This window comes from Anthonomus grandis, chromosome 5 (assembly GCF_022605725.1).
Source record: "Anthonomus grandis grandis chromosome 5, icAntGran1.3, whole genome shotgun sequence".
In the NCBI taxonomy this organism is placed as follows: Eukaryota; Metazoa; Arthropoda; class Insecta; order Coleoptera; family Curculionidae; genus Anthonomus; species Anthonomus grandis.
In genome coordinates, this window is record NC_065550.1 from 18,121,342 (window position 1) to 18,134,721 (window position 13,380).

At 33.0% G+C, this 13,380-nt stretch overlaps 2 protein-coding genes across 8 annotated transcripts in view; one reads left to right on the top strand and one right to left on the bottom strand.

Moving 5' to 3' along the window:
- LOC126736452 (prominin-2) overlaps positions 1-323 on the top strand; it is a 40,754-nt gene extending 40,431 nt beyond the window's left edge. For all 6 annotated transcript variants that reach the window (XM_050440798.1, XM_050440800.1, XM_050440799.1 and 3 more), the window contains 2 exons: positions 66-113; positions 164-323. In XM_050440798.1, coding sequence (XP_050296755.1) covers positions 66-113; positions 164-191 — 76 coding nt within the window. In that variant the 3' untranslated portion in view covers positions 192-323. The remainder of the gene's footprint in view (positions 1-65; positions 114-163) is intronic.
- A 7,415-nt stretch (positions 324-7,738) lies between these two features.
- The window catches only part of LOC126735910 (NFX1-type zinc finger-containing protein 1-like), a 96,383-nt gene continuing 90,741 nt past the window's right edge, over positions 7,739-13,380 (bottom strand). For both annotated transcript variants that reach the window (XM_050440029.1, XM_050440030.1), the window contains one exon: positions 7,739-9,077. In XM_050440029.1, the coding sequence (XP_050295986.1) occupies positions 7,830-9,077 (1,248 nt within the window). In that variant the 3' untranslated portion in view covers positions 7,739-7,829. The remainder of the gene's footprint in view (positions 9,078-13,380) is intronic.

The following is a 13,380-nucleotide window of genomic DNA, read 5'->3' on the forward strand; positions in this document are numbered from 1 at the left end:
TATCATTTTACTTACCTTATTCCCTAATTATTAAACAAATAAATCTAATTATATTCTAACTACAGAGGTCGCGAGTCACTGAAGGCTATTGAACCCCTACAATGGAAAATAGGGTAAGTAAGTAATAACTAAAATTAGCATGTTTTTTATATGTTTCGTACAGGTCTGTTACTCCTAGAAGTTGGATCTAATTTGCCCTAGACAATAGAGAGTGGAATTGGATATGCATAGTTATAATACTAAATAATTTTATTAAGAATTGGCAAATTGAGAATTTAAGATATTATGTAACGATTAGGAATAAAAAGGTTTAGTCGGGGTAATATTTGTTTGAATAATTTAGGTTAAACAAACGACGCAAGAACCTGAAAGCAGTACACATAAAAATAAGATATATTTTAAAATTAAATATAGCTTAATAATGGCAGAATACACTAGTATTGATAATGAAACGTGAAAGCGGTAATATATTTTAGTATATTCTAATTAGTTATAGTCACTTAAAGCTCCATATTTGATTTTCTTTATTCCATCTAAATTTTTTCTCGAGGAATCAATAAGAATGCTTCTAGAGTACTATGCTTAATTTATACGCGACTGGTTAATTTCTTCCTTGGATGCCGAAATACTCATGTTTCTACTTGGAGAAAAAGGAAGACGCGACAACCGCGCTTCAGAACAATTAAATGTAGATACCGCGCAAACTCATTTTTGGTTTTCGGGGACCGACCGGAACCGCGACGAAGTAGGGATGGTACAGACTCGTATTTTTTGGAACTGTTCCGTTACGTTCCTGTTCCTATCCGGAACAGTTCCAAATACCTGTTACTTAATAACAGTTCCAACCGAGATCGTTAAAACAACTTTGACACGATATAAAATTTAATTTAATACCTACTTTAAGGGGAAACGGAACGGTTATGAAAAATTAATAAAGTTTTGGATTTTGCGGTGTAAAAGAATGATGCTGATGCTAAAATCTACGAATACGCCAAACGCCAACGGTTCCATCTTTCGTTTCGTCTACTCGTCTAAATAAATCCCCAATCCGGCCAATCCCCGTTTTGAGTTTCGTGTTTCGTCGAATTATCGTATCATAGGTCGAATAAAAAAGGAACGCCAAAAGGCAGTTTCCTTCGCTATTCTGTTCTCTCTCTTTTGCTGTTCCCACTGTTCCGTCTGTAATCTGGTTATATACTCCGGAACAGTTGATATCTTGGAACTAGTATTTTCTTAAATTTTAAATTAATCCCTGTTACAGCCGTTACTCGTTTGGAACTGTTCCAAAAGAACTGTTCCTAATATTTTGTATCATCCCTACGACGAAGTGGCCGGGCAGAAGCGAGAAGCTATCGAAAGAGGCTGCATACAGTCGTATTATTTTCTGGACTTTGTTACCACGTTTTGTGTTTTCATGTTACCTACTAATTATTATACGCATTTATATGTAAATAAATCAGCTTAAAAAGTACCAGTACATCATTACAGTCCATTCAACCAGTTTTTTGGTCCCACGAGCCCGATTAAAGGAGAATAATTGGAGGTGTTTTTGGCGGTGCATAGTCAAGCGGAATTGGTGTAATGGCGGCCGTATAAGCATCACAGAGTGAGTCCTTTCCAATTTCTAATATTTCCTATCAGTTTTATCCGAGAAAAGAGATTGTCTTCGTTTTGACCAAGAAACTAAGTCTTGTACTTTTATTTATTTTTGCGAAAATTGGTGTTTTAGGACATTCTTTTCTGGGAATTTTGTAAGAGATTTTATTAATTTTTTGTGGGATTTCTATGTGGAATTTTGAGGGTAGATTCGTTGTGCGTATTCCTTTAAAAGAACCACCTACTGAATTGGAAGATACAAAGGCTCTTGCTATTAAACGTTTTTTAAACCTAGAGCGGAAATTTGCTATAAACGAGAATTTTAAGATTAAGTATAAAGAGTTTATGGTACAGTATGAATATTTAGAACATATGGAACTAGAGAATTCCACGAAAAATTGTGAATTAGATGTTTCGTATTTTTTGCCGCACCATGGTGTTATTAGGGAGGAAAGTTTAAGCACTAAGCTAAGAGTAGTGTTCGATGACTCTGCAGTTCCAAGCAAGGGAAAGTCGATAAATCAAATTCAGTTTAAAGGTCCTCCCATTCAAAACAATATTTTTCAAATTTTAGTAAGATTTAGGGCACGAAAAATTGCACTTACTGCCGATATAACGAAAATGTATAGGCAAATACTTGTTAATCCTTAAGATAGATATCTACAGAAAATAGTTTGGAGGGATGATCCCAATAAACCTTTGTCCACTTTTGTTTTAATTACTGTAACTTATGGGATGGTCAGTTACCCATATTTGGCTATACGGTGTATTAAGCAGTAAGATAGAGCAAGATCAGCAAGATCAAATCAGCCACGATTTCTACGTGGATGATTTGATCTCCGGATTTGACAGCGTTGAGGAAGCCACGCAGTTTTGTCTGCAAATTTCGAATATTTTGTCGTTAGGTTGTTTTCCCTTACGCAAGTGGTCTTCAAATTCGTTCGAATTACTAGCTAAACTAAAGGATACCTCAGAACCTTTAAGTATTTTGAAATTCGGAGATGACAAACAGGTTAAAACATTGGGAATTCAATGGATAAGTTCGTTTGATAATTTAACTTTTCATATAGAGTGTTTAGATATTTCTTGTCCTGCCCCAAAACGAAATGTTTTATCTAGTATTGCCAAAATATTTGACCCTTTAGATCTTTTAGGGCCATGTATAATTGTAGTGAAGATATTAATCCAGGCATTATGGGTACTTAAATTGGACTGGGATGAGAATATTCCACCAGATTTAGAAAAGTGCTGGAATCAATTTCGTAACAATTTAGTTTTATTTAATTCACTGAAAATTCCGCGATGTGTTTTGGTTTATTCTGAGAAATTTTCCTCAGAGATTCATGGGTTTTGTGACTCATCGCAGAAGGCATATTGCGCAGTTTTGACGATCGAGGGAAACCTCAAGTTAATTTGGTATGCTCCAAAACTAAAGTAGCTCCATTGAAGGCCATGACGGTGCCGCCTCTTGAATTGTGTGGCGCTTTACTATTAGCCCGTTTAATTAAGACGGTCAAAGAGGCCCTACAGTCTAATGTTTAATGTTTTTTGTGGTGTGACTCTCAAATTGTGTTGCATTGGGTGCATAAGCCTCTTGATAAACTACAAATTTTCGTTCGCAATAGAATCGTGGAGATAAGAAATCTTACTGACCTGGATTGTTGGAGGTATGTTAATACTAAAGATAACCCTGCAGATCTTGCAACTCGTGGTATAACTCCAAGAGAATTGGTAACTTCAGTTTTTTGGTGGCATGGTCTCGAGTTCTTGCGAAACGATGAGATTGAATGGCCAAAAAATACGGTTTTTTCTGATAATATTGAGCTGCCCGATTTAATCACAAAAAAATCTTGTGTCTTATGAATGAAATCAAATGACTATAAATTATTTAGACGTTTTTCATTCATTCAAGAAGTTAGTCAGAGTTCAGTCATACTGTTGTAGATTTCTTTATAATTGCAAGTTAGGTAAGGCTGAAAGAGGTAACAGATTATCAGGTTCTTTATCGCCTAAGGAGCTTGAAATTGGAATTAAAACTTTGGTGTGGGTAGCACAGGCAGAATCATTTAGCTTCGAAATAAATCTATTAAAAAAAGGGGGATATTTGAAACCCAAACATAGACTTTTATCATTGAGTCCTTTTATCGATAGTGAAGGGCTGTTAAAAGTTGGGAGTCGTCTAAAAAATGCCCAAATAAGTTACGTCAAAAAACATCCGATGTTGTTGGATGGAAAACTCAGTAAATTAATATTTGAGTATGAACATATCGAATTAAAACATGCCGGACCGCAATTGGTATTATTTGCTGTTCGTGAAAAGTATTGGCCAACGAATGACATGAATGTTATCAAAGGGATTGTGCGAAAATGTTTGACGTGTTTTAAATCTAAACCTAGGGGCTGTAGTGCTATCATGTCAGACTTACCCAGTAAACGCGTAACAGTTTCTGCACCATTTAATGTAACCGGAGTGGATTACGCAGGTCCATACATTTTAAAGGATCGAAAAGGTCGAGGTACTAAGCAATTTAAAGCCTACATTTGCTTATTTATTTGTTTTGCTACTAAGGCAGTTCACTCGAACTTATGACCGATCTTAGTACTGAGGCATTTATTGCCACATTTAGGCGATTTTCTGCCAGACGAGGTAAACCATCGCATAATATGTACTCCGATAATGGGTCAAATTTTATCGGAGCAGATCGGGAGTTGTCAAAATTGTACAAATTTTTGTCAGATTCAAGTAAAGAAATTTCAACGAAACTAAGTGACTATCGTACAGAATGGCATGTTATCCCTCCCCGGTCTCCAACATTTGGTGGATTATGGGAATCTAACACAAAGGGAGTTAAATTTCATTTAAAGAGAGTAATCCAAAACACTATTTTAACGTATGAAGAATTTTCCACGGTATTAGTTCAGATAGAGGCAATTCTCAACTCTCGTCCATTGTATCCTTTGTCTTCCGATTTAGAAACCCTTACCCTATCTCACTTTTTAATTGGAAGACCTATCACAAATGCACCAGACCCTAGTGTAGAGAGCATTAAAGTGAGCAGCTTATCCAGATATCAGTTACTTCAAAGAATTAATCAGGACTTTTGGAAACGCTGGTCTAAATGCTATTTAAACCAGCTTCAGCAGAAAATTAAATGGAGGCAGAGCTTCGCAATTATTCCAAACGAAGCGTTGGTGCTGCTTAAGGACAATAACCTTCCTCCGTGCAGGTGGTTACTCGGCCGTGTTACTGCAACCCATGCAGGCTCTGACGGAGTAGTTCGAGTTGTGACAGTCAGAACAAGCAAGGGAGAAATTAAGCGGGCAATAACTCAAATTTGTCCGTTGCCAGATTCGGATCCAGACTCGACTAATAGTGTTGAACCTACCGGCTCAACGCGGGGGAGTATGGAGAAAAAGGAAGACGCGGCAACCGCGCTTCAGAACAATCAAATGTAGATACCGCGCAAACTCATTTTTGGTTTTCGGGGACCGACCGGAACCGCGACGAAGTGGCCGGGCAGAAGCGAGAAGCGATTGAAAGAGGTTACGTACGGTCGTATTATTTTCTGGACTTTGTTACCACGTTTTGTGTTTTCATGTTACCTACTAATTATTATAAGTATTTATATGTAAATAAATCGGCTTAAAAAGTACCAGTACATCGTTACAGTCCACTCAACCACTACTGTCCATATATAATGTGTCTCGTAAGCATTCCTCAAAGAAAAGCTGTCTGAAGCGAATTGCTCTTGGGGATATCAGCAGTTCCAGAGTTCCAGCTAGTAAATAAGGAGTCAGTTACAAAGTTTAGGGTCATAAATAAAAATATTGCAAATGCTTTTTCTCACCGTTCCAATTCAACAAGCTTTAAACGAGCTTTACTTGCCACATATGTAAAATAGTGTTTAGTCAAAAGGTATTTTATGTTGAACATCCAAAGAATTAATGTTTGAAGAATAGTGAGGCCCCGATTTAACCAAGTAAAATGAAGACCTCAGTCAAGACTAAAGTTAAAACTTTCGTACTAAAGACATGGTATTGCTTTTTTGTCATAAATATACACAAATCCGTTTTAAAAAACCTAATGATCTATAAGTTTTAACGGTTATTACCTCAACACGTTGATGAAAATTAGCTTGGTTCAATTCCTAAATGTATCAACTCTATCTAAAATCATGCCATTAATTGCATATGTAAAGTTCAGAAGATATGTCTTGCGATAGTAGCGCATAACTTTGAATTTAAAAATATTTAAGAAAGGTGACTTATTTTATTCCAATCTACTAAGACACTAAGTACCCTCTGTACCATAAAATCTTCCACAGGCCTAATAACAAATAAATTCTTAAATCATCAGCATACACTAAGATCCTACGAAATTTAACATCATTTATAACTAAGAATAATATGAATAGTAAAAGTTGCCCTGCGGCAAGCACAACGTACATAACCAATTAAGATAGACAGAGATAAGACTGAAACCCCAAATAAATATCAGCCATCAATGATAAGGTTTTTATTATTTTTTTTAATTAAAAGTAAACGACAAGCTTTATCAAGAGTCTTAGTCAGATCTAGATAAATGATATCAATCTGATGCCGGAGTCTAAAAACTTAACTTGCCATGGAGATTTTCTTCAAAAAACACATTCAAATCGTTTTAAATGAAAATAGGGAAAAACTGTGTATTTATAAAAGGCATAATAAAAAACAGTTAAATAATATAAGTATTTTATTGATAAATAATCTTAAAAAAAAGATCTCTACATATTAAAAAACAACCCTATTGCTAAAAACACATTTTGAATGTTAATTGATTTCTCACAATTAATTTTCATAAAATTAACTGAAAAAAAATATTAATGAAAAGGAAATAAAAGATTAATATGTAAAAGACTAAATTAAAAATTTTAAAAATTTCTGTGATTCTTTAATTTTAAATGATGATTAATGTATATTTTGAAAGAAAATTATATTCTAAAAACCACATTACCTACTTGTCATTTCTTAAAATATGAGACTGCTATAAACAAGATAAAAATATTCAATTTGTATTAATTGTGAAAAATAATGCTGATCGTATTTTGTTATGTGCCAGTAATAAAAATAAATAAATATGTGTTATATTTTTTTAAATGACACCATAATAAGACCAATCACTTTTTAGACGTATTTTTTTTCTAATTATTTTGGTGTAACCTTTATTTGAATTCGCCAAACAATTATTTCACAGAAAGGAAATAACTAATTTAGGTATAAATATGTACAACATAAATCTCAAACTACATACATAAAAATTCATAGAATGCTGCTATTTTTAAGAATAATTTTTTTGTTTTTATTTTATTTTCAAATAAAATAATTATAAAAACAAGTAAAACTTAGTTCAAGATTTATGTTATAAAATGCATGAGTGAGAATTTGTTCTTGCTGTAAAATTATTCTTTGGTGGATTCTAATAAAGGTTACCCAAAAATATAGGGAAAAAAATCTGCATCTAACAAATTATTCCCAAAAAAATTTTACAAAACATATTTTTTTTTAATAATCAGAGGTCGGTCCACGGTCAAAATTATTTTCCCTCGGGTACTTCTTAAAAATATAATATTTTTAACCCAATTATAGCATTTTAAAAATTAAAAAAATATTGTGGAGTCCTATTATTTTTAGAAGTATGTAAAAATCTACCGGGTATACCATTTAAAATTATAAAACTGAAACAGTTTTCTGTTAAACAGAGAATAATTAAGCAGCAAAGCATTTGAGTGACAAGCAAAGGCTTGTTTTTGAAGGTGGTAATGGTACAGTGAAAACATCTTGTCGGACTTGCATTTTCTTATTTATTTAATGTAACACGACGTTTCGGTTGGTAAGTATCTCCAACCGTTATCAAGTGTAACTGTGTCAATTATGTGTGTTACCGTTATCAAGTGTAAACTGACACAGTTACACTTGATAACGGTTGGAGATACTTACCATCCGAAACGTCGTGTTACATTAAATAAATAAGACAATGCAAGTCCGACAAGATGTTTTCAAGCAAAGGCTTAGCATTGCCTTTATGTTGGATGTAGCCAAGGCATGTTCTAGCCCAATAAAAACTAAGCTTCGAATTCAAAATGAAGATATTAATGCGTAAAAATAAAAGTTTTAAGAAAATTTAATCTATATGTAGATCATTTTGCATTGAAACAAAATAGAAAATGGAAACAGTTTTATATAAACCTAAACAGTTATATATGTAAATCATCCTCTTCTACATCATTCAATAAACACCGATTTCTACACTCACAAGTGTCGGAGCAGTATTGCTTGATACATGAGCAGCCACACTTGAGTTGTTTTTCACAGACTTCAAAACAGAAACAATCTTCCTTGCATTTCTGCTTGCAATAATGCCCACAATTTAACTTCTTTTCACATTTTTGCTCACAATATTTTTTTGTCGGTTGAACTTCGCACTTTACTCTGACGAAGTGCTCACAATCAGTCGATAATACGATTTTGCAAACGCATTCCTCTCCACACATATTTATACACTGGTGCCCACAACTAAGGATCTTATCGCATTTACTTCCACATTTTTCAAATGTTACGCACGGTGCAGAGCAGACCTGAGAACAAATGTTATTATGCCCGCATATTAGTTTTTTGCTGCACTGTGATAGGCATTTCTTGGTGCATGGCTCTCCACATAGGTTTTTACATAGGTGGCCACAACGCAAAGTTTTAAGGCACTTTTTTTGGCATTTTTTTGCATGTGAACATTGACTTTTACAGGGTTGTGAACAAGAATGGCCGCAAGGCAATAGAGCTTCGCATTTCTGATTACAAACCTCCAGAGCGGGATCTGCGGAACAAGGAAGCCATTTCCGATGTCCACACGGTAATCTTTTAATGGAGTTGTCTTCACACTTTTTTTTATCAATATCTTCGTTACATTTGACAGCAATTCTATGCCCACAGTCTACAAAAGTGAAAGTTTTGCATGCACATTTTTCATCACATCGTTGTATACAAGTATGTGTGCAGTCTAGAAGCTTACTGCATCGTTGAGAGCAAACATTTGAGCAGGGTTTGTTACAAGTACTAAGGCACTTATGACCACATTTCATGATCTTACTACAGGGTTGTGAACAGAGCAATTGGGAAGGCGTCTCTGAACACATTAATTTCTGCTTATGGCCACATTCTGGTAGAATTTTAACAACATATTGTTTACACTTTTTAATACATGGCTCGTAGCACTTAAGCTGACATTTATGTCCGCATGATAATTTCCTTCCGCAAGGCTTATCACATTTTTTAAATGGATTCAATTTAATACAAGGTACGTTTTCAAAATGGCGGCAATTATCGTACCTTTGGATAGCCATTTTCGTGCAACTTGAGCATTTCTTTCCACAAGGTCGGGGACACTTTCCGTGAAGTTTTGGGTCCTTACATCCTTTTAATGGTTTTTGGCACTTTTCAACGCATTCCTAGAAAATAATCATAAAGTTATATGACAAAATATTGACAATGGAGTTTTGATCATAATTTTGTCACTTTAATTACAGTGAAAACTACTTTTTCATGTCCTTAATAATTGCTCTTAGAGGAATGAGTATAAAATAAAGAGTTGTGAACGTAGTTATTTGTTTGAATTGTTTATTTTGGCTCAAGTATAAAACTTTATTGTCGTTAAACTGGATCTTACAAGAATTCTTCTTCTTAATTTACAAGAATTTTACAAGACATTATAAATCAACATCAATTTGTGTATAAAATATGTAAAAATAGTATTTAATCACACTTATAGAGAGTAATAGAATTAACAATAATTTAGAAGCTCCATACATCTTGCAAAAAAAAAGATAAATGGCAAATTAAAAACAACACCTATTATGGCAGTTGAGCTAATCATTTCTATAAGAAGTAAAGTCATGTATTGATGTAAAGATACAAAGTATTTACACAAGTCAATTATGTATACTAGTCAACCAAAGTGTCTTGGCCTCTGAGATGCGCAAATAAAGAAGTGAAAGAGTCAGGGTGCGAGGAAGATGCAAAACATAAAAATCAATAAATCGAGGCTCATGTACTACGTTTACATCCAGCATATTTGACACGCTTTAAAGTTTATTTAATTTTTGTTTTAATTAAATTATATTATGAATAGTAAATGAACGCATGAATTAATATATTTACCAATATACAGTGTGTCCCAAGTGTGTACCAGCCTTGACGGAAATTACTTAGGATAAAAATTTTGAATAAATTTATAAAATAAATGAATAATTATAACAAAGGTATTTATATTATTTTATTTAATAATCCTAAATTAAATCCAGTGTAATATTTACCAATATTTATTTATTATATATTTCCTACACTTTGTACACATTATGTATGGATACATATATTTAATTATATACATATAATTAATACATTATAAATAAATTTATATAGACATAATACATAAAAAATGTTCTTATTATAAAATTAAATTATGTTATGTAAATGATAAAAAATGCAATATACCTATCTACTATTCCATTAATAAATTCATACATAAAAAAAATTACAAATTAAGGTACGTTTTATCATCGTCAACTGTTAGATTCTTATTTTCCACAGCTTGTTCTTCAACATTATCAGTAAGTTCGTCTATTCCAGATAAGTCACTTTCTGGTTTATCCGACTCATTAGAGTAATCACTGTCTGTTTCAATATCGCTGTCGTTAAGGTTAATTATACCCTTTTCTATGGCTATATCAATTGTAGGTTCCTTTAAAATAAATTCTTTTTCAAATCGTTTTGCTCGTTCACCTCTTGATTTCCATTCGTCAATAGCAAATTCTCTAAAGAAATCATCACAATGTTTAATTACCTCATTGAAATTAAAATTAAAATTTTTTTTGGCAACGAATTGTTTTAATTCAGCCCAAACCAATTCAATGGGATTAAGGTCTGGATGGTATGGAGGTAATCTTAGCACATCATGACCTTTTGCATTAAAAAGCTCGTCTATTTCATATCGTTTATATTTGGGTTTATGCAGTTTTATTAAATAATATAGTTGCGGCTTTAACATGTTATCGTCATATGATATACCTCTTAAACGTAACCATTGTTGAATTTCTGCTTTTTTTGTTATTGTTGATGGTACTTTATCTATTTGCTTATTGTGGTATGGAGCATTGTCAATTACCACAATAGACCTTTGCTTTAGGTTTGGAATGAGATTGTCTGAAACCCGTTTTTTGTAGTTATCATAATTCATATCGTGATGATAATCGCCACTTGTGCTGTTGGATTTCCATCTAATATACGCATTGGGGACAAAACTATCTTCGCCACCTGCATGAACTATAATGAGACGTGGTCCCTTGCCTGTCGGTTTTTTAATGCCTTCCAAAGAGTTATCACTCCAACCTTTTAAGTGAGTATGCGTTGAGTGAATGTATGTCTCGTCCATATATACTATATTTCTACCTTCTTCTCTGTACTGACGCATTTTTTTAAGAAACTCTATTCTTAGCAGCCTGATGGGTTGCTGCTCCATTAGCACTCTTTGATTGCTCCTACATTTTTTCCATCGAAAACCGATTTTATACATTTCCTTATGCAGAGTTTTTTACATCCTTGATACCCAGTATCTGCGACATATTTTGCATGCATTGTTTTTAATCTAGGAACTGTCTTCTCTGTGAAATGGTGGTTAATGATTGTTCTTCGTAAAATTCCCAAATCTGCGTCGTCCAAGCGAATTTTAATTTTGGTATTTTTATTAGTTCTTTTAGGTGTTGAAAACGATGTTGATTGGCCTGATGTAACCAATGTTGCCTCTTTTTTAATTCGTCGAATACTTCTAATTGATACCCCTGTTGCTGCTGCAACGCGTTCTTGAACCTATAAAAAAAAAGTAAATTTATAAATCTGCCAAACAATTACACATAAGGAAAAAATACTTTGCTATTGCGTTAACACGTGGTCAAAATACGAGCTTATACAAAAATTTATAAAATTATAAATAAAGGCGCACCAGGCCAGGTAAATATGTATTAATTGGATTTTCTTAATTTTTCTGAAGATGATCTAGTGGTAAATATCAAATTATTTAAAAATTTGTTAATTTTATAAGGGAACAAAGCAATAAAAAGGATTAACTAATTGCGTGTTATTAAGGGGTTTTAAGCTGATTACCTTAAATACAAGTACCTAACCTATATTACCAAACTACCTTCTCCTAGGTAGGTACTTTTTAGGTAAAAACCTAGATATACATATATTTACATATTTGTTTAAAAAGTAAATATTTTAAATTATGTACAAAAATATAATAACCATAACAATCTTTATCATGATTTCATAACACATAGGTACATACCTATGTACATATGTACCTATAATATAAATTTATACATACATTATATTAAATGACAATTTCCTTAAATCAAAAGTCGCAAAACAATAAACCTTACAAAGCAAAACTAAATTTTCGATGCTCTAATCTTAAAAAATATTTTTTGGGTGGTTCTAAAAAAATCATAGCTTTTGACTCATGTGAATTTGTTGACCTCGACTGAAAAAGGTGTTGTGAAAATATTTTTCCAAAATACGTGCATCGAAAACTTAGTTTTTCATACCTTTTCAAATTTAATTCAAACTTTGATGCCCTTATAAAAAATACCGTACATTTCGCGGGATGAAAGGTCATAATTTGTAACTTGTCTTAATTGTTTACTTTTGCATCAGTCGCGTAAAAAACAATAATAATAAGTTAAGTTAATGTAATTATAATAAGTTAATGGTATTAAATACATACATACCTTTTCAAGAGGAATTGAAACTTCTCCAGCTACAGCTTCTGCTTGCATAAAATTTAACAAATTGCTAATTATTTCCCGACTTTGACCGGTAAGAACTTTATTTTTTAAACTAGTTTGAAAGGGCATTTTGAACTATAAAAGTTTTAATATCACCTCACAAAATATTAATAAAGATTTACTGCCGAATGAGTATAGGTATTGCGGAGTAAACAATGTGAACACTATGAGAGCACCACTTTAAATGAGCTCCCGTCGGTTTTGTCACCGCGCATCCAAATCTCAGAGGCCAAGACACTTTGGTCGACTAGTACCTATATATATATATATATGTATATTCAGTACATCCGTAAAGTAGCGGATGAATCCAATAAAAATTAAATGGGCCATTTCTAAAAAAATGCCCAAATCAGTCGATTTTAATATTTGGTTTAGGGTTTTTTAATCAACAATTGTCATCAATATGTTTTTTAAACGGAAACCACAATTTTTAATGTAGAATCAGAAAGAATGAATTTTTTTACAAAGGATATAGTACGAATTAATAGCGGTTACGTAAACAATTTTGAACGAAAAATTTTGATAAAATGTAAAATTAAAGAAATATCTATCTAAATTAAATGTTCAAATGAGCAACCGTAAAAAACCTGACAATAACCAAGGCGATTTAAAAATTCTTTTTGAACGTTGTCAATGACATCTGGAGTAATATTTCTAATTTCCTGGCGTATTTGTTTTTTTTAATCTTCTACACTCGCTGGTTAAGTGACATACACTTTGCTTTTTAAGCATCCCCATCAAAAGTAAACGAGGGAAGTTAAATCTGGCGATCTTGGTGGCCTTTCAATGAACCCTCGTCTACCTATCCACCGATTTGGAAAAACTTTATCTATATAATTGTTGCGAACGGGTAAAGCATACTGTGGCAGGGCTCAATCTTGAAAAAAAAGATCACGTTGGTGCATGTTGGGTT